This window comes from Falco naumanni, chromosome 11, assembly GCF_017639655.2.
Source record: "Falco naumanni isolate bFalNau1 chromosome 11, bFalNau1.pat, whole genome shotgun sequence".
Classification (NCBI taxonomy): domain Eukaryota; kingdom Metazoa; phylum Chordata; class Aves; order Falconiformes; family Falconidae; genus Falco; species Falco naumanni.
In genome coordinates, this window is record NC_054064.1 from 573937 (window position 1) to 592616 (window position 18680).

General features: G+C 51.3%; 1 protein-coding gene across 4 annotated transcripts in view; it reads right to left on the reverse strand.

Annotated features, from left to right (window-relative positions):
• The window catches only part of NR5A2 (nuclear receptor subfamily 5 group A member 2), a 96418-nt gene extending 77956 nt beyond the window's left edge, over window positions 1-18462 (reverse strand). Inside the window, exons 1-5 of one of the 4 annotated variants that reach the window (XM_040610865.1) lie at window positions 18145-18462; window positions 8171-8308; window positions 5827-5945; window positions 4401-4542; window positions 1005-1651 (exon numbers count right to left, since the gene is read on the reverse strand). In XM_040610865.1, coding sequence (XP_040466799.1) covers window positions 1005-1651; window positions 4401-4542; window positions 5827-5945; window positions 8171-8308; window positions 18145-18208 — 1110 coding nt within the window. In that variant the 5' untranslated portion in view covers window positions 18209-18462. Of the gene's footprint in view, window positions 1-1004; window positions 1652-4400; window positions 4543-5826; window positions 5946-6866; window positions 7008-8170; window positions 8309-8965; window positions 8982-18144 lie in introns of those variants that run through there. The other 3 variants (XM_040610866.1, XM_040610867.1, XM_040610864.1) reach the window with 3 other exon arrangements.
• Between the last annotated feature and the right edge of the window lie 218 nt (window positions 18463-18680).

The following is an 18680-nucleotide window of genomic DNA, read 5'->3' on the forward strand; positions in this document are numbered from 1 at the left end:
TGGGTGATCACAAAACTTTACAGATTTCAGCAGCAAATACTTGTGGCAAGAACATCTCCATGTAGCAGAGATCCAGAACTAGTGATGTAATAGGGAAATTCAGATGTGATTTAAGTTAATCTTGAGGGGGTTTTGAGACAGAACATCTTTTATTCATTCCAGAGCTAATTTCTGTGTCAAGAGAATGGTTAAAAACTGTACTCTCTGATGTCAAATTTCTGGCTTAAAATTTCAGCTCTGACCCCAACAGACCCCAAAACTGTCTTAAAAGTGTGAAAAATATAAATGGGGGAATTTCTGGCCACCAGAGAGCTGTGCATGAGGATTTACTGGGTGCTCCAACAAAATTAAGAGCCTAAAGGTCATCGTAGTCAGCCTAGGTTAAAGGAATCCACCACGTATCAGTGGTGATGAGAACCAAAATGAGTGGTTAAGGCATCTTCTTCCTCCTTGCTTTCTGTTCTGTGTATACCCTGCTTAGGATTCAGCCTTCATGGTTAACTAGACACACGAGAATGCACAAAATAGTATCCCATTGAGAAAGTGAATATTGCAAATGTGGACTTTCAACTGCACAGAGATGGACAGAAATGGCATTCCCCCACATGTTAAATAAGGTAATGAAATAAATTAACGTGGAATGGTGTAACAGGCGTGCTTACAACTCTGATTACAAGCCAGATAGCGAGCAATACCGAGAGGGAAGCAGTAAAATTTATGTGAGGCCCTATGGAGGCTAGTAACATTTGTGATAAATAGTAAAGTACAGAAGAGCTGACCTGAAACTTGAATCTCTTTGCTACAGCTAATTATAGGCTCAGGTGGAAGACAACTACAAGTTTCTCCTCATAATAGTCTGACTACTTCAAGGCAAATAAATTGAGAATGAGATGCTTGGGGGAAAAAAAAGAAAAGATAAACCATACTTTCTTGCTTGAGGAACAACATTGTAACAAATGGTATTTTTTTCTTGATTGATAATATAATGTAAGATTGTTACCTACCTTAAGTTCTCTAAAAAAGATGCTACTCCTAGCCCACTCAACAATGGAGAAGAGGGTTTGGTCAGCCATTTTACACATAAGTCCAAATGTGTTGAGCTTCTCATGTTTGCCTCTGTTGGCTTGCTCTTGCTGCAGGTACGCCATGATCTTGGCTTGGACCTGCGGCTCATCTGACTCACATTTCAAGAGTTCCAATATCAGATGCGGAATACTTGCTGGTGAGCTTGTTTGATAGTTATCCATGTATGAGTAGCCCATTATCGACTCTGGTGAACTAGTGTAAGGGTCAGGGTACTCAGACTTGATAGCGCGGCTTGGAAAATGGCCATAGGTTTGGTAACCTTGCAGACTGCCATGGGGTGGCATTGTCATACTAATTGGAGAGGTGACAAAGGGACTTCTGTCATAGTCTGTAGGAGGCAAGGCAGTATGGTTCAGAGGTAGGCCTTTGGAGGCAGAATGGATGTTCTGGATCGCAGAGGATATTGTCAGGTCAGTCGGCATTGCTTGGATCACCTGAGTCATGGCTTCCAGTTTAAGTCCATTTGCTCGGATAAGAGCTTTCTTCTGCTGCTTCAGCGCCCTGTCTCTCTTGTACATTGGTCCAAACTTGTTTCGACCACCACGCATTCGGTCAGCTCGCACAGCTGTCAGGGGAGAGGAGGAAGTAAATCATAATTAAAACTTGGAATCGACATTTTTTAATGAAACATACATTAGGACAGGGCAGAAATGTAAAAATGTAACTCCTTTTTAATTTTTTTTTTTCCAAATTCAAAGTTGCACTTTTATTCCTAAAGAAAAAGATTTATTTTGACTTAACAAATGTCTTCTTTTTCCTGGTAATTTAAATATCACATGCATATATTACTAACATACAAGGACTTCTCTTTACATTGATTAGGACACAGGGACAAACACAATGGTTGGCTACAGGAATTTCACACCTGCTATGGGATCATGTGGAGATCTCAGTGTATGTTTGTTTTTATGTCAAGCTACTATGTCAATAAGAAACAAGGGCTGATGTCCAGAATTTGTCTGAGACGTATCCAGCGGACCACATTGTCTCATTATAATCATTCCATTACTGCCTTCCACCACAGCAAAACATCTGAAACGTAAATTACGAAATGTTCAGTAGTCACAAAGGGGAAGATGTCTGTCTTGGCAAAAAGGAAATATTTCCTTTCAATGATTCTGTTCAGGTTGGTGTAAAACTTTATGCGATTTCTAGGTAGCTGAACAGCTCTACAGAAATGTTTAGCTGCAGTTGGCATGTGCAGAGAGAAAGCTGTCAGCTTGCTGTCTTCCACACAGAAGGTGGAAGTGAAACAGAAACTATTGACACTGTTCTGTCTTGTAATATCCCTGGAATTAAAAATAATTAAAACAGATCCACCTCAACAGCTGCCTTGGGAGTCATACTGGTGGTCTCTGTCACAGCAGTGTCTGTCACGGTAGTATATATGTAATGGACTAGCGAGGAGCTCTCGCCAAGCCCACCTTGCCCAACGGCAGTTAGATTGAAAGAGGAAACTTTGACAGCCTGGTGACATGTTGAGACTGCTGAGATTGCTGGAGGTTAAGTTCTTGAGCTTTTTATCTTAGGGATTAGTAGAACATTAAAAATGTATTATGAATGCTAGATAATACATAATACTATACATTATCATAAGGACTTTAACGTTTAATGATTTTTTTGGTCCATGGTAATTTATGAACTAGACTTTAAGGCTAGTTATTTCCCTGATATTGCTATCAGGGAAATACACGTACAAATGTCACAATTTATTTACAATTATGAAGTACATGTTCTTCCAATTTTCTAAACAAAGGAAAAGAAGTTGCATGGCTGTGTGGACAACGAAGTTAAAGTACATTTTCTAGAGCATCTTTACTACTACAGGCACTTTGCTTAAATTTGCAGTAAAAATGCTGCTGCTAATATTGCTGTTGAATGTTGACTTTAAACAAAATGCAGGAAATTAAAATAATTCAATTCCCATGCTGGTAAATGTAATTAACTTTAAATCTGTATACACAGTATCCTCCCAGGTATTCTACAATCAAAACCCTGTGAGCCAGATTGGATTAGCAAATGGTTTTGTGTAACTCCTATAGAAATTAAGGTAAACTGCACGTAATCACAGAAGACAAAATCTGGTCCTGTATCACTGTCAGCAATTAAGAGGAGTTGCAAGCACGAGTAGATAAATGTATTGTATCCTTATTCTTAGCACCAACAATGAGAAAAGGATTCCAAATGTCTGGTTATTGTACTATCTGAGTTTGGAAGAACATGCAGTGATTCAGGATGTTTAGTGCAGTTAGTGCTAGCTCAGTCTTGCGGGCAAATAGAAGAGTACTGAATCCATCGAACTGCAGAAGGCTGATGTTTCTGTTTATCTTCAGTTGTATCAGCAGCTGTCCTTTGCCAGACTCAGGTGACTGGGTCTTACCCGTTATGGTTCCCTTAATGGTTTATGCTTTCCCTCCTTGGCCTGATTTTTCCTGGTTAAGCATCTAGGGTGAATGTCATTTCAGTACAATTGTAAGAATAAGGATTTTAGAGCTTGTCCTTGGTCAAGCAGAAATGTCATTTGCTGCGGAACCTGAATTTTAGTATTTAATATATTAAAGTTAGAATGAACTATGTATGATTCTCAACTTCGAGTGGATGATAATTTTGCATCTGGTTATCTCAAAGGGTATTGTACACTTTTCATTGTTCTCTGTACATGAGAAAGTGAAATTAAGTCAAAAGGTATGCTTCAAAAAGTATACTTCAAAATGCCTTATTCTCTTTCATTTGTAATAGCATCTCAGGTGTAACCTCACAAAAATATAGGACACAGCTTTAGAGATTATTTGTTCCTTAACCTCAAAGGCAAGTCAGTGTGAGAAAAACCCTGATTTTATCTGTTTCTCTGTTTTCTGCCTTATTGTCAGAAAAATACATATTAAAAAACCAACCCTAGATAAAATATAAAATATGTCTCCACAGCAATGACTGATTTTTTTTTTAATTTGAGCACTTCTTACATATTTTGTTTAAACTATATTACGTCTTTTTTAAAAGCTGCAAAACTAGTCTATCTAGACCCATTCATTCACAAACTCTAAAATACTGAAATATCAAATTATATACATATATAAAAAAATAGATTATGTTTTTGACTAGTTGTTAGTGATTTACCATTTACTCATTAGGTCTTTTTAATAAAGCAACAATTTCACTGAGCATACAAAGTTACCTTCTACTATAATTTCAAAATCATGATAAATGTATAGCATTTTTTACATAAAATAGCATGTAATAAGATATGCATTCCTATTATTTTCAGAATTAATCTATAGTATAGTTGAAAATAACAGCAAGACTATAGCTCTTACCTTCCAATTTCATTCCAACACTTAGACATTTTTGAAATCGACAGTAAGGGCATCGTTTTCTCTGTGTTTTGTCAATCTGGCAATTCTGATTTTCTATACATGTGTACCTTTTGTTATTCTGGACTGTTCGCTTAAAGAATCCCTGTATGATAGATATAAAAGTTAGCCCATTTTGCTTGACTAGCATCTTTCAGCATTTTATTTTATGGAAATCGTTGTAACATGTTTTTGAGACACCACTCAAGCACTTACAAAGTTAGATAGCTTATTTTAAATCACAGTGAGATGTACCCAGGAAAAAACCACCAGACTCCAGAAGAGGTTCTCTAGTGTTAGTCCTATGTTTTATAGATTTATGTCAAAGCTTGCTAAGACTGGCTATAGTCTCCTGTGCCCCCAACAGTGGTAGCAGAAATAGTGAGGCTGACCAGTTCCTTTTGTATTCTTTAATCATAGCAAAATGATTAAAGTCTTCCCTTTAAAGTACTTTTACATGAAACAAGCAGGGATGCTGTTGCAAAGGTAACAGGAATACAGAGTATCTCTGGCTAGAGTACATCCCAGTGGTGCATGCTAGCGGCATGGTAAGTGCTTGTTGTTCATTTCTCACTGATTATTTTTTAACGCAAATATGATATGCTAAGTTAATTTTTCTGTGCAACTAAGTATTTAAAATTGCATTGTTCTGGCCAAGGAGTTCTTTTTACAGTGCATTACTTAAATAACTATAAAGAACTTCTAAAAAATTTTACATGACAAATGTCATGAATTCATAAGTATTTAAACCCTTTAGTATACATAGAACTATGCAGATATATTTATCTTTCAGTATGATAAGTTGCATTTACAAATATTTTATTGCAAAATTAATGAATTCTCTAAAAGAAATCATTAGTTACTTGACTTTGTGTGTCAAGAGAACGCTGACAGTTATAGTTTGTATGAAAAAAATGCATGGTCATTACAGTTACAGAAATTTCCATTGTAATGTTGAAGGATAAAATATCTGCTTTAGATTTTGCAAAGCAGATCTGTATTGAGGATACTTTTCCCACTTTATCCTCCAGCAGCAGAAATACTCTGAATGCATATAAATCAACTAAAATCAGTATTTAGGACAGTTAGGAATGAAAGTTGTTCTAGAACTACATCACTTCACAAGAGCAAAATACTTAAAAGCAACGATAAAACTACAATGCAAAACAGTCCAGGTTGTTTCCATTTGTGCAGATGAGATCTCTCCAAGAGACTTCTAAATTCTAAAGGTTTTTGATGGTTAATTTTTAACATGAATGTAACAAGAAACATATCAGATATAAGCCAAATTATTACACATCTGATTTCTTTAATCATCTTTTTTCTGCTTATATTTGAAATATATTTTTTTTCCTGTACTTGTGTTTGTATGAAGTAATTAGTACAGAACCTTGCAGCTTTCGCAGGTGAGAAGTCCATAATGGTACCCAGACACTTTATCTCCACAGACTGGACACAGCTCCTCAAGGTCTTCATCATAAGAATAATTCACCATTTTAAACTGAGACACTGGGGAGAGGAGAAATAGCACATTCAATTAGAATTTACATTAATAACTCAAATTTTCCGCAACTGTTCTCATCGGGAAAGAAAGCTCATTTGCACCAGTGCAAACGAGGGGGGGAGGTATTTTTTAAAACACAGTTTGTATCGAGACTTGCAACTTTTCATCAACAGCAAATCTGTATGATACTTTGCAAGTGTAGAAAAAATCATCAGCTTCCTAGTTTTATGCTCTAAGTATTTATATTTACGGTGGGCCCTCGACCTAATCCTGAGTTGAGGGAACCACAAACTAAATGAATTCATTTAAATCCGAAAACGAACAGGGCAAACTTTTAAAAAAAGCAGAACGAAAAGATGGAGTGGCGCTTGTGTATTTAAAGTAACTCTGTTCATTTCCTTCAAAGTTTTCTTTCAACATCAGCCTGCAAATATTTACTTAGCCCAAACTGGGATCTCACAGACCCAGCACTTTTGTGCCGCGCTGAGTGCAAGTTAGTGGCTTGCGACACCAGCTGAAAGCGCCCCGCGCCGTCCGCGCCGTCCGCAGCCCCCCCCCGCCCCGCGGTGCGGCCCCGCGGCCCCGGGCCGGCGCTTCCCAGCCCCCGCCGGCAGAGGGGCAGCGGCCCGGGACCGCCGTCCTGGGGGTGCGGCGCGGCTCTGCCCAGCCGGCGGCTCCCGGTACCGAGAAACCGGCGCGCCGGGGCCGCCTGAAGTTTCGGCCGCGGGAGGAACGGGCGGGGAGGAGCCGGCCGTCAGGAGGGGACGAGGAGGGTAGGTAAAACCCAGCCGAAAGGCGGCACCGATCGCGGCCACCCGGGCCGGGCTCCCCCGCACGGAGCCCAGACAGCCGCTCGGGTTGGCCCCCAAAAAGCAACGCCGCCGCTCGCCGCGGGCCGGCTTCCTCCCCCTTCCCTGCCGCTGAACCTGCGGTCTGCTCGGCAAGATGCTGAGCAAGGCGAGAGGCGCCGGGCACCGCCGCGGCACCGCTGGGATGTCGCTTCTTTGCCGGTAACCCCGCAGCTGCCGCGGACCGGGAGCACTGGCGCCCGCCCGCAGCCGGGGCAGAGCTGCCAGAGCCGCCTCGGCGCGGCCGAGGGTCGCCGCCCGCCCGCGGCGTGGGGCGGACACGGGGCGGCCGCAGGCGGAGGAGGAGGAGGAGGAGGGCCCGGCCCTCCCCCCGCTCCCGCGGCCGCGGCTCCAGGCCCAGCGCCGGGACCAAGCCCTCCCTCCTCGCAGGAGCAGCCCAGCGGGAAAGCAGGGGTTTTCCGAGCGCCGTGCCCTGGCGCGGAGCCCGCTCCGCGGTCGACGAGAGGGGCGACCGGGCCGCCCCCAGCACTTCCGAGACCCCCGGCCCACCCCGCTCCTGCTTCCCGGCAGGCTCCCGGGAGCAGAGGGGATAATTCCGAAAGAGCAGCCGGGACTGGAGCCCGTGCCCCGGGACAGGAGGGCGGGGCGGGGCAGGCAGCGCCCCCGTACCGGGCTGCCGGCTCCGAGGCAAGGAGCCGACCCCCCCGGCGGCCCTGACGGGGTCTCCACGGCATCCCTCCCCGCAGCGCTCCGGCGCGGAGCGGGGAACCAGGCACAGCCCCAGCCCGGCCCACTGAGGCACTTCCAGCTCGGGCATCCCGCCGCCTTCCCGGGTACCCCGCAAGGGCGTTAATGCCCCGCGGCGTCGGGGCTCTCTGCGGCGAAGTGTGGCGGCGCCGCCGCCGCCGGTGCCGCCTGTGCTGTGCCTGCGGGCACCGTACCCGCGGGACGCAGTCCTCGGGGCCGCGTTGCGGGACGGTGTGCGGCACACGGGGTGCTCGGCAGGACTTCCCCGCCTGACTCTCCATGGCATAAACTCCGAGTCGGTTTTGCGCGGACCGGGGACGAACCCGAGCACCCCCGGGCCTGTGCGGGGCCGGTGTCCCCGGGCGGTGACCGGCGGGGCGTCTGCACCCGGGGAAGGAAGGCCCCTGCCGGCCAGGTGCTCGGCGGCTCTCCGGCCGCGGGTGCGCCTCCTGGCCGGGGTTCTGCGGTCGCCTCGGCGCTGCTGCTCCGGCCCCCGGTGCCCGCCCGAGCCGCGCTGGAGGCGGGCCGGCTGCAGCAGGGGCTCGGCGGCGCGGGCGGCGGCGGGGCAGCTCGGAGGCAGCCGCCGTAAACTTTTTCGGCAGGACGAAGGGGCGCTTTGCCGAGGGGGGCCCGAGAGCGCGCGGAGGGGGAGCTCTGTGCCTTTGCTCCCTTACCTTGCATGTTTTCCGGCATCTGCCCCTGTTCCCCATTCGACCGGGCGAGTCCCAGGGTCTCGGTCTCCACTTTGGGCAGCATGACAAGGCGGCTGCGGGCCGGGCTGGGGACTCCGTGTCCGTCCGCGACACCAGCACCTGGACACGGCAGCACAGATTTAGCTGGGGCGAGGGGCGCTCGGCGGCCGCTGCCTCTTCCTCCTCCTCCTGCTCTTCCCTCCCGCTCCTCCACGCCAGCCCTTGCCCTGCCGCCGCGGGAGCACCGAGCGGCCCCGGCCGCCGGGAAGCGCCGCCGGGTGCCCGCGGCTGAGGGAGCCGCGGGGCTGTAGTCTGGCTGCAGACGGCGGGGGCGGAGAGGAGAGGAGGAGGAGGAAGACCGAGGGGTGCCGGGGAAGAAGGAGGAACCCCGGGAGCCCGCGACAGCTCCGCCCGGGGCTCAGCACGGCGGCAGCCCGGCGCCCCTATCCATGCGGAGTCGCACAGTGCACAGGAGCGCTCTGCCGCCGCTGGTGCTGCTGGACAGGGTTCCCACCCCCGTCGTCGTCCCCCTCCTCCCTTCCTCCCTCCTCCTCCTCCTCCTCCTCCTCCTCCTCCTCCTCCTCCTCCTCCTCCTCCCCCTCCTTCCCCCGCCACAAGTGCGGAGGTGCCGAGTTGGGACCTCTAGCCCCGGACCAGCGGGGAGGCGCTCCCGGAGCCTGGGGGTGCGCGGGGGGCTCCGCGAAGGGGGGCCCGACAGCGCCCTTGCAGCCAGTAAGGCAGAGGCGGGATGAGCAACACCCCCGCGCACACACGCACCGAGCACACACACTCGCCCGGCGCGCCCGCCGCCTGCCCTGACGTTCAACCGGGCTGGGGGGTGGGGGCCTGGGCTGCCACCACCACTCCCCGCCCCAGCGGAGGCCGACGGGCCACCGGCCCCGCCGAGAGGGGCTGCGCCCGCCCGCCCTCCCGCCGTGTGCCTCCTCGCCGGCCGGCAGCCCCGCTCCAGCTCCCCTGGGGCCGCCGGCGCGCTGCCCTCGGCCCGGCCAGCGGCGGCGGCGGGACCCCGGCCCTCGCCTTCCCCCCCGCCGGGCGGGGCGCGCAGCGGAAGCCCCTGCGCTGGGAGAGCCCCAGCCCCCGCGGCCACGTTGCCGCCACGCAGCCCCGGAGCCTGTGAGCAGCGGGCGGGAGCCGCGCCGGCGCTCGCCGTACCTGTCGTGCCTTTTGGGTTCCCCCTCCCTCCAACTTCTTGCGGGATCTGTCGGTGCCAGTTGCACCGTTTGCACAAAAGCCAATGCCCCGGCAGAGCCGTCGCTTGCGCGGATCTCCCTGCCACGGCTCATGGTGCAGCGGGCGGCACTCGCTCCCGAGCCGTCCCAAACAACTCGTTGCTGGCGAGCGGGTGCCTGGGCGGCGAGAGCCGGACGGTCCCGTGGCTGACGGGGGCCCGGGGGCGGCGGGGGGGGCCAAGCCGCTCGGCGAGCCAGGCCGGGGCCGGGGGTCCGCCTGCCCCGCCGCCCTTCCCGCCCCTCCCTTGTGGCAGCGTCCGCGGGTGGTGCGGGATGAGCGCAACCTGCACCTTGGCACGCACCCGCGCCCCCCGCCCGAGCGGCGTCTCCATCGCCGCGGTGCACGGCGAGAGCACCGCTTATCTGGCGGTGAAAACTGCCTCCGACTGAAAGCCAGGTGCGGAACCGTCTGCAGCGCAGCGTACAGCATTTCCCGTCGGTTGGGAGAGGGTTTGTGGAAACCGACCCTGGCTGGAAGGGACTAACGCCGGTAAGGATGGCGAGGTGACCGGCGGCGGGACAAGCCCTCCACGTGCAGGGCGCCGGCCCGGCTGCGTGCTTTCCTGGACAGTTTAAACTTCTCGCGTCCAGTGACTGCAAGGAGACACCTTTGCTTAGCGCAGATCCCGAGCCGCCTTAACACCAGCACCACTGGAGCAGAAAATGTCTCTTTTCTTTCCCTCTCTATGCAGGGTTTGATGTTTTGGGGATGCACCCAAGGCGCAGTGAGGCTCGGAGCTCTCGGGCTCCCGCCGCTCTCACCTTTCCCCCGTTCCCCTTCGGGCGGGATGGCGAGCAGGCGAACTCTTGATCCGTATCAACACGTTATTTCTCATGCCACAGTCTCACAGTTTAGCAGCTCGCCGGCCGGTGAGTTTTAGGACGGCAACGTGGCGAGCTGTGGGAGCGACCAGCTCGATGGCCACGGCGGGTGGCAAACCGCCTCGAGGGAGTGCCCTCGTTTCTGGGCAGAGGTGGCTCGGGCTGAGACCCCGACTCGGCCCTCGGGAAGTTGCTCCCAGACACGTTAATTAACGAACGGCCCCTCTCGCAGGCGTCGCCGTGCAGCATCGCCCTGTGCTGAGCCCGGCCGGCCCGGCACCAGCGGCGGCCGCAGCGCGGCGGCGGCTCCGCTCCGTAGCCCCGGGCGCCCGCCGGGAGGGGTCGGGGCTGCGGGCCGGGGGGCCGGGGGGCGGTGCGGTGCTACGGGGCCCTCCGGCCTTGCGAGCCTGCAGGCGGGGCGCCCCGCGCCGCCGCTCCCGTTGGTGCTGCTCCGGGAGAGGCACCGCGTGTTTGGCGGCAGCCGGCGAGGGAAACCCCGCGCCCGGGCCGGGCCGGCTCCCCCCGGCCAGCGCTGCCCCTGGGGCACGGGCACGGCCCCTGGCCCTCGGCCCCTACCCGCGGGCTTATGTCGTTGCGCCGGGGAAGGGTTTGGAGCGAGTTCAACCTGTACATCGCGAAGCCACTCCGCCAGCTACCGCTAAGGATGGTAATACTTTGGAGTGGTTATTGCACATCCCCATTTCTCCGAAGAAACAGTTTAGGGCAGTACATATTATAAATGATACCTGGTCCCTTGTGGCTACATTTAATTTAACATGGAGTTCTAGCTCTCACGATTGCCTTGAGCAACCTTAATTACCCTTTCTTCTAATCTCTTCTCCATTCCTTACTAAGTTCTCCAAACTTTTTTTTTTTTTTTAATGTGATTTCTCTCCTGAGTTTGCCTGCTTTGTTCTGACTTTGCCTGAAGGTCTTGATTGACGCGTGTAATTATAATTATAAAAGATGATGGCTCGGGGAGCCTCTAGCAGCCTTGATTAGTACAAGGAGCAAGACCTGGAATATTTTATACTTCCCTATTTAAATGTATGTACATTTACATTAAAAAAACACCACTCTCTAATTTTAAATAGTCTGGAGCTTCTTCCACCTCTTTGTTTTCAAGGAAGAGGGTTCTGTGCCACGATACTTCAAGGCAAGCTTCAAAGAAGCCACAGAACTTGGGCGAATTTCAAAGCCTTTTTCCCCAAGCAGAGACATTTCCAGCTTGGAGGGTCTGCTCGATGAGCAACAAATAGCACGTTCCCTTCCAGCTTTGTGTCAGAAAGTGTCCCGGAGAAGGTTGGATTTACCTTCCTAGCAAACTAGAGAAAGAGAAGTTTTTTGGGGGAACGTTCATGGCGAACTTCGCAGAAGCGAATGAAAGAAGTGTGTAATGGGAGGAATGAAACTTTTCTGCTGGGACGTCTAAATCCAAAGCCGATCAAAAAGACTTAGAGGGAAGCATTTAAACAGGAGAGAAATCTGCACCCTGTCCCCGCTCCCTCTCCCGCTGAGCATTCCCGTGTGCCGCCAGCCCGGAGCCGCTGTGAGCGATCACGCACTTGAAGCCGGTGGCTTCAGCCACGCAGCCCGTCCCCGAAGCAGCGACCCCGCCCCGGGCGCAGCGGGCGCGGAGCGCGGCGGCCCCGGACGCGGCCGGGCGGTGCGGCAGGCGCAGGGCCCCGCTTGCGGCTGGGGGAGTTTCTAACGCGATCGTGCTGCTGCACCTCACACACCTCTCACGCCCCACTTTACGAGACTGTTCACACAAGGAAAACTGTGTCCAATACAGGCTCTGCTCTACTCGCTTTTTTTCTGTTCTTCCTTCCCTCCTCTCCTCTCCTCTCCTCTCCTCTCCTCTCCTCTCCTCTCCTCTCCTCTCCTCTCCTCTCCTCTCCTCTCCTCTCCTCTCCTCTCCTCTCCTCTCCTCTCCTCTCCTCTCCTCTCCTCTCCTCTCCTCTCCTCTCCTCTCCTCTCCTCTCCTCTCCTCTCCTCTCCTCTCCTCTCCTCTCCTCTCCTCTCCTCTCCTCTCCTCTCCTCTCCTTCCTTTCACCTCATGTCTTTCCCCCTCCGCTCCTTGTCATAAACAGATCACCCCTACAGTACGAAGGGGAGAGTACCTCGAAACCTTCCAAATCCCGTAGCCAACAGGCTCCACTCATCACTTTGCCAAGGAAATACCGCTTTTAATTCCTAGGCATTCATGTGAGCCGAGGCTCAGTGCCTCCGACTCAGGTTTAGAAAGCAAACTGTCCCCTCTAGAGAACTGGGGGGGGGGGGGGGGGGGGGGAATCCCTCAAAACCCAAACACAAGAATATACTTTTTTCTAGATATATATAGATTTTTTTTAATCTACTGTCAGCGAAACAGCAGGTGCTTCAGGCTGTAATACTTTCTGTAGTAAAACGCACGCCACAGAGGATCTCTTTCCAAAGCCTATCGCCTTTCTTCTGCCGCGAATCATTCGCTGCTGCCTTACGGAGATGTCGATCCTGCCCGGCCTAACACAGGCAGCCTTTCCCGACAGCCGGGTATTGATCAGGAAGCTGCTTCCCGAGCGCGGCCGGGCCGGTGCCGCACGCCGGGATGCGCCGCCGCCTCACGCACGCAGGGCAGCGGCGCCAGCCCGGGGAGCGGGAGCCAGCGGGGCGGGGTGGCCCCGTGCCGCTGGGTTGGCCTCTGGCACTGCCCAGTGAGTCACCCGGACCCGCAGCACCTCGCCGCGTCCCGCCGCTGGCGGCTCCGGCCGGCCCGGGCCGCGGGGGGCCGCCGTGCCCCGTGTCCCGCCCGCCGGCGGCGGGGGAGCGGGCAGCGGCCGGGGCGCTCCGGGCGGCTTCCCGGGGGCTCGGCGGCGCCGGCCGGAGGCGTGCGGGGCCGGGCCGCGGAAGGTGCGGGGCCCCCTGCGGAAGGCGGGAACATCGGCCCCGGACCGCACCGTCCCAGGCGGCAGCCGCCGCCGTTGGGACACCGGCAGATGCGTGTTGCCAGCAGGAGCTCTGCTGGGTGGCTTTGCCTTGGTTTATTTATTATTTGTTTTAGTATAAATTACACGAGTCCCGCAGGGAAAACGCCTTCTAGTCCGGCACCGCGCCGACCTGTTGCCGCTAACGGTGCGACGGCAAAACGTGCCCGCTCCGATCGCTCCTGCCTGCCGCGGGGTCGGCGGCTTCCCCCGGTAACGGAGCGGGGGGTCCGAAAGCAGGGCCCCGCCCCGCCCGCCCCCGCCCCGCAGCGGGGCCGCTGCCTGGCCGCGGCCGGGCCCCGGGGAGGCGGCGGGCGGACCCGACCCCCGCCCGACCCCGGCCCTCCCCGCGCTGTCGGTCACTGACGGGCCTGCTGAGGGTCCTGCCTGCGCTGCCCCGACGGAGCCAGCGCCTGGTTCAAAAGCCGGAGCCCGGTCTGGAAACAGAACACCAAACGTATTTGTATATGAAGCAAAGCTCCTGTCAAGGCTGAGCGCCGGCCGCGGTATCGTAAGAGATAATTGATTTCTATCTTGCACAGACAGGCTTAAAAATGATATTTTTTTTTTTTGCTGAGACAACTGACCTTGATCTGTTGGTGGAAAAAAACCCCGATGTTTTAGGTCTGCTTATCCTTCCCCCCCCCCCCCCCCCCCCTTATGTTTTGAAGCTTGGAAAACTTTATTTAAAAAATAATTTGATAGCTCATCTTTATAATGAAAAAAATTTAAGCTCATCTCTCTCTCCTTCTCCACACATAAGCATAAAACAAACCACGAGAAGATAAACTAGCATAGTTTATACTGATAAATCTTAATAAGGATTTTTTATGTATTCATTTCTGTTCATTGTATATAAGAGTGTATTAATTACATTATTTCATTAATGTTAATGTTCCATTAATTCATATATGTTTGCATATCTATGTAATATAGATAAGGTACTTGTGTAATATATGAGTAAACACTAGGCATTATATAGTAATCTGGCATGAGACTCTGTAACCGTTTTCCCCACAATGCAGCCAAACACAACTCCTGCTGCAAATAATTCTTCCCTTTCACCTTATATAAAGACAAGTTTGAGAGCTGACCTCTAAATTACCCACACGGACGAGTGGCTGGAGGAGTTTTGCCAGCAATGGTGATTTCCCTCTGGAGACCACAGGCATCATCATTGTTACTTTGCCTCATGTATTTGGGCATATAAAATCAGACTAACTGGAAAAAATCGGGTGCAAATGTAAATACTGCCCCTTTTGTAAATAGCTCATTTGCAGTATAGTGATGGGAAAAGTATTTAATGGGAAGAAAATTGATTAAAGAATGGCACCAGAATTTCACTGTTAAAAAAAAAAAAAAAAAGAAATCACCTACAGCTCAGGTCTTGCAGTGCCCACACAGCCTAAACTGTTCACTCCTGTGGGAGCTTTGCCTGCATCATTGCTGGGCAAAATCCTAATCCAAACTGCTAAAGATAATATTTTCTGTCTGTGTTAATTGTATGAAATTTCATTATATATCCACTCTATTAATAATAATAATAATAATAATACAGAAAAACAAACCTTGCCAAACTCAATAGCACTAATTATAATACTGTAAAATGCCTGAGGACATGCTTTAAAATTAAGATGGCAGTAAGTATTATATGAGCTGAAAAATTTTACAGTAAGAGACTGCAAGTAGATTATTTTTCCTCTCATATAACCATTTTTTCAAGTTAGTGAAACAGTTATTTCTGTTAAATAATCACAGCTAATGCTTATAAAAATTGCATGGTGTCCCTGATGACGCTAAGACAAAAGGCTGATTAGAGTAAACATGAAACTAGTCAAGTAGCTTTGTATTGCCCTGGAACACGGCAGAAGAAAAAAATCATGGCACTTCCATAAAAATTTTCCTAAATCCATACGATTTTATTCGTCTAGGAGATAGGATGTACTATTAAGGTTTTGTGAATACCAGCTGCCTCTTTGGCTATATGACTGTAAACCTAAAAGCAATTGCCAACAACAGGTAGTGCCGGCTCACACCCCAGCTCCAGGCTGGTTGTGTTTGCTCCGCAAGGGACAGACACTGCTATGTGACTCGGTGGAGTGTCCCCAGCGTTCATGGGAGCTGGACCAGGCCCTCCTTGCTGCCAGAAAGCTAGGTCATTCTTGCTGTGACACGTCACTGATTTAGACCAAAGCCTAACTTCTCCATCCCCAGATGGGTGACTGCGCCGGGTGCACCTTTGCAAAGCAGGTGCTCCCTGACAAGGGCCCTCTCAGCCCCTGCGACAGGGGCAGCAGCAAGTGCCTCTGGCCTGGGGGTCTGGCGGGCGAGGGCTGCGTAGCAGGCCCTCATGAGCCCACCCGCTCTGCCTCTGCTTAGAGAGGAAAAAGCAAAGGAGGCACTGGGAGGGACTGGGCAAAAGTGAAAGACCACGGATGCGATTTACTCTGAAGAGCTCTTGGCCCTGCTGCGGGTTGCACTCGCACTCTGGTAGGACAGCTTTTTCTTCCAAAGACCTACTCTCCAAGTGCAACTAAGAACACAATCCAGCTCCTTCTTATCTGGTTCCCCCAGCTCCAAGCAGAGGCCCACTGGGTGGTGCTGGTTTCATTTAACCCTTACAGGTATGCGGTGATCGGTTTACGGTGCCAAGTTAGATGGGATTTTCAGAGATGCCACCATGGGCTCTGACTGTGCAGTGTCACACAAGGGCAGAACCCTCCCCCCGACCCAGTGCGCACAGGGTTTTGGAGAATTTCACAGGTTTTAGACCTGCTTTTTTCTGGGCCATGCTTTGTGAATCTGTCCTGGTATAGCCATGATACAGCACACGTATAAGTGCATTTCGGAGGTACGGTGACAAGAGCGCTCTGCTGACTTACATCTCCCACCAATTTGTTTCTCAGATCCACATGATTTAGGGAACTCAGGCCTGCTAGTCTTTTGGGAACTATGAAAATGGCACTTAGTTGGTCTAAATATAACAGATAAGAGTGTCTTATTTTCCTTTCCCCTTGGGCTGTACCCTTTCACCCTGAAAAACCTTATCTGAGCTCCTCAGATACATGTGAGGTATCATTAGGTTACTATCCCCTGCTGAAGGCTGAGGAGAGAGGCCCAGAGGCTATTCCAGCACCTTTCCCTCCCTAGCAGGCAGAAAGAGCAAAAGTTGGAGCAAGGCCTGAGGGGAAGCTGGACTTGCCCCCCACCATTTTCCATGTGTTTCTGGGGGCACAGCTGTGCAGAGCAGCACCCCACACCTGTAGAGAAACACCAGAGGGTCTCTGGCTTTGACTTCTCTGTGGCTTTGCTGAGATCAGACCTTCTGGCCTGATGGTCTAACCCTGGTCACAGCCATGCCCAACAGCTCAGGAGGGCCCTGTGTCTTCCTGTTGTTGTGGATGGGATACCCTGACAACACTGCCAGAGGGACCACATGGCTCCCTCTGAGGAGAAGCACCAGAGTCCCATCCTGGAGTGGGGCTGCCATCAGGCACAGCTGGCCAGCAGGCAGGTGGTTGTGGGCCTGGTGGTGCGATCCATGGGACATTAGTCCTCCAGCCACCCATTTGCAGCCAGCAAACCTCGCTACAGCATGGGGCATGGTTCTTGTGCAGGAGGTGTAGAGCAGGTGAAGAGACTGAGAAGGGAGCCCTTGGGGGCCATCTGCCTGGGACACAGCCAGGCCTGAGGCAGGACCCCCTCCCACCGGCACCCTCCCCTTACGAGAAGCAGCAGCTCCACCCAGGAGATCAAGACCAGGTTTCAGCTGTGTTTGGGGCTGTTTCCTGCAGCTGGTGCGGTGGCATTGTCCCAAAGCCTCCCTTGGTGGTGAGGTGCCCGTATCCCACCCAGCATCGGGGTGAGCACCTCACCTGCCATCTGATGATGCACACTGGGGGCAAAAGGAGGAGACCAAGCCCTGGTTCCCACATGCAGGCCAAAGCTCCCTTCTTTCATCCTTGCCATAAACTGCTGTGCTGAGACGCAGCCTTGAAAAACCCTGGGTCATGGAACCTGCTGTGCTGCTGTGCTGGCTTGTGAAGAGCCTTCCACTCCATGAAGGTTTCCCTTGGCAAACCTTCTCCAGTCCCACTCAGCCCCTGCCCCAGCCTGGGCACGGGATGACAGGGCAGGGGACGCTATCGCCCGCCAAAGGAAAGGCACCTCCCTCCCGGTGTCTGGGGAGAGACAGAATGACTCGAGGTAGGAGGTGTGAGGGAAGGGTGGGGAGGTGGTGGGGAGAAGCACCTCCCCTGCATGGCTCAGCCACCGACACCGCAGCCCTGGCAGCCTGGGGCAGCTGCCTGTGCAATGCCCCTTGTGCCTGCAAGCCAGAGCGACCCGCACCTGCAGGCTTTCTGATGGGGAGAGGGTGCTATTTCCATATGCTACTGAAACTATTCGCTGCTTTGCTGCTCTGGAGTCTTAATAGACTTTTGTTATCCAGCCCACCCTCGCTGATGATGATATATCTGATGATATATCTGCCTTTTTAGCTATAGAAAATAACCTGCATTCGACATGTGTATTACAGAAGAGACCCAAAAACATTCCTGAGGTTTTCTTCAACAAGAATAGTCAGGCCAGAAGCAATTTAAATCTAATTTTTGCAAATGTTTATACACACACAATTTCAAAGTTATTAGCAGTTGTAATAGATAAAGATACTATTAATTATCTGATTACATATTTGATAATCACATTATCTCTGGAGAAAATCGTTAGTCACTGAATTGTCAGCTGCTTTCTTACATTTTTACGCTGTATTGTAAAGTTCCTCTTTTGCCTAAATACACGTGCAAATTAATCAGTTTTGTTGGTTTGCCCGATTGGAATGATTTTTTTCAGTTTGGAGAGCCCCAGGTCTAACATATTTATGCAGAGTCTTCAAAACAGTTAGAAAACTGTTACTTACCAACTGATGTAAGTCCATGTTTTATAGATTCCTGTATGATGGCTGTGTGGGAACCAGAAGACATTATTAGGTATAAATATATAGTACCCTTGGGTGCAAGGTGTACCGCATTGAGTACAGAAGAGGTGTAGCCTGTAAACTTTTCTGTCCTTGAGACCCAGGCTATAATAACCTTTAGTGAAAGTCGGCGTGATGAACAACAAAAAAAAATATCCAAGAATTCAGAAAGTAACAAGCATGTCTTTGAGTGGACTCTGTACTTTTTCCAGCATTAGTGACCTGCTGTAAACCATGTATCCCATTTCATGATAGTCTCTAATCAGAAGAATTGGAACTTGTGATAGGTTTGGCACTGTCACGTGATTTTGTACAGCTTGATAAGAGGACCCTGTTATAAAGTGACAGCAAAAGAGATAAGAACTCTTGGCAGATAATGGCAGAGAAATGATTAACCTAAGAGTGGAGAGGTGCTATGAAGCCCAGAGAGTGGAAGGTTGTAAAGTTGTGGGGTCATAAGATCATAGTGAGTGGATGAA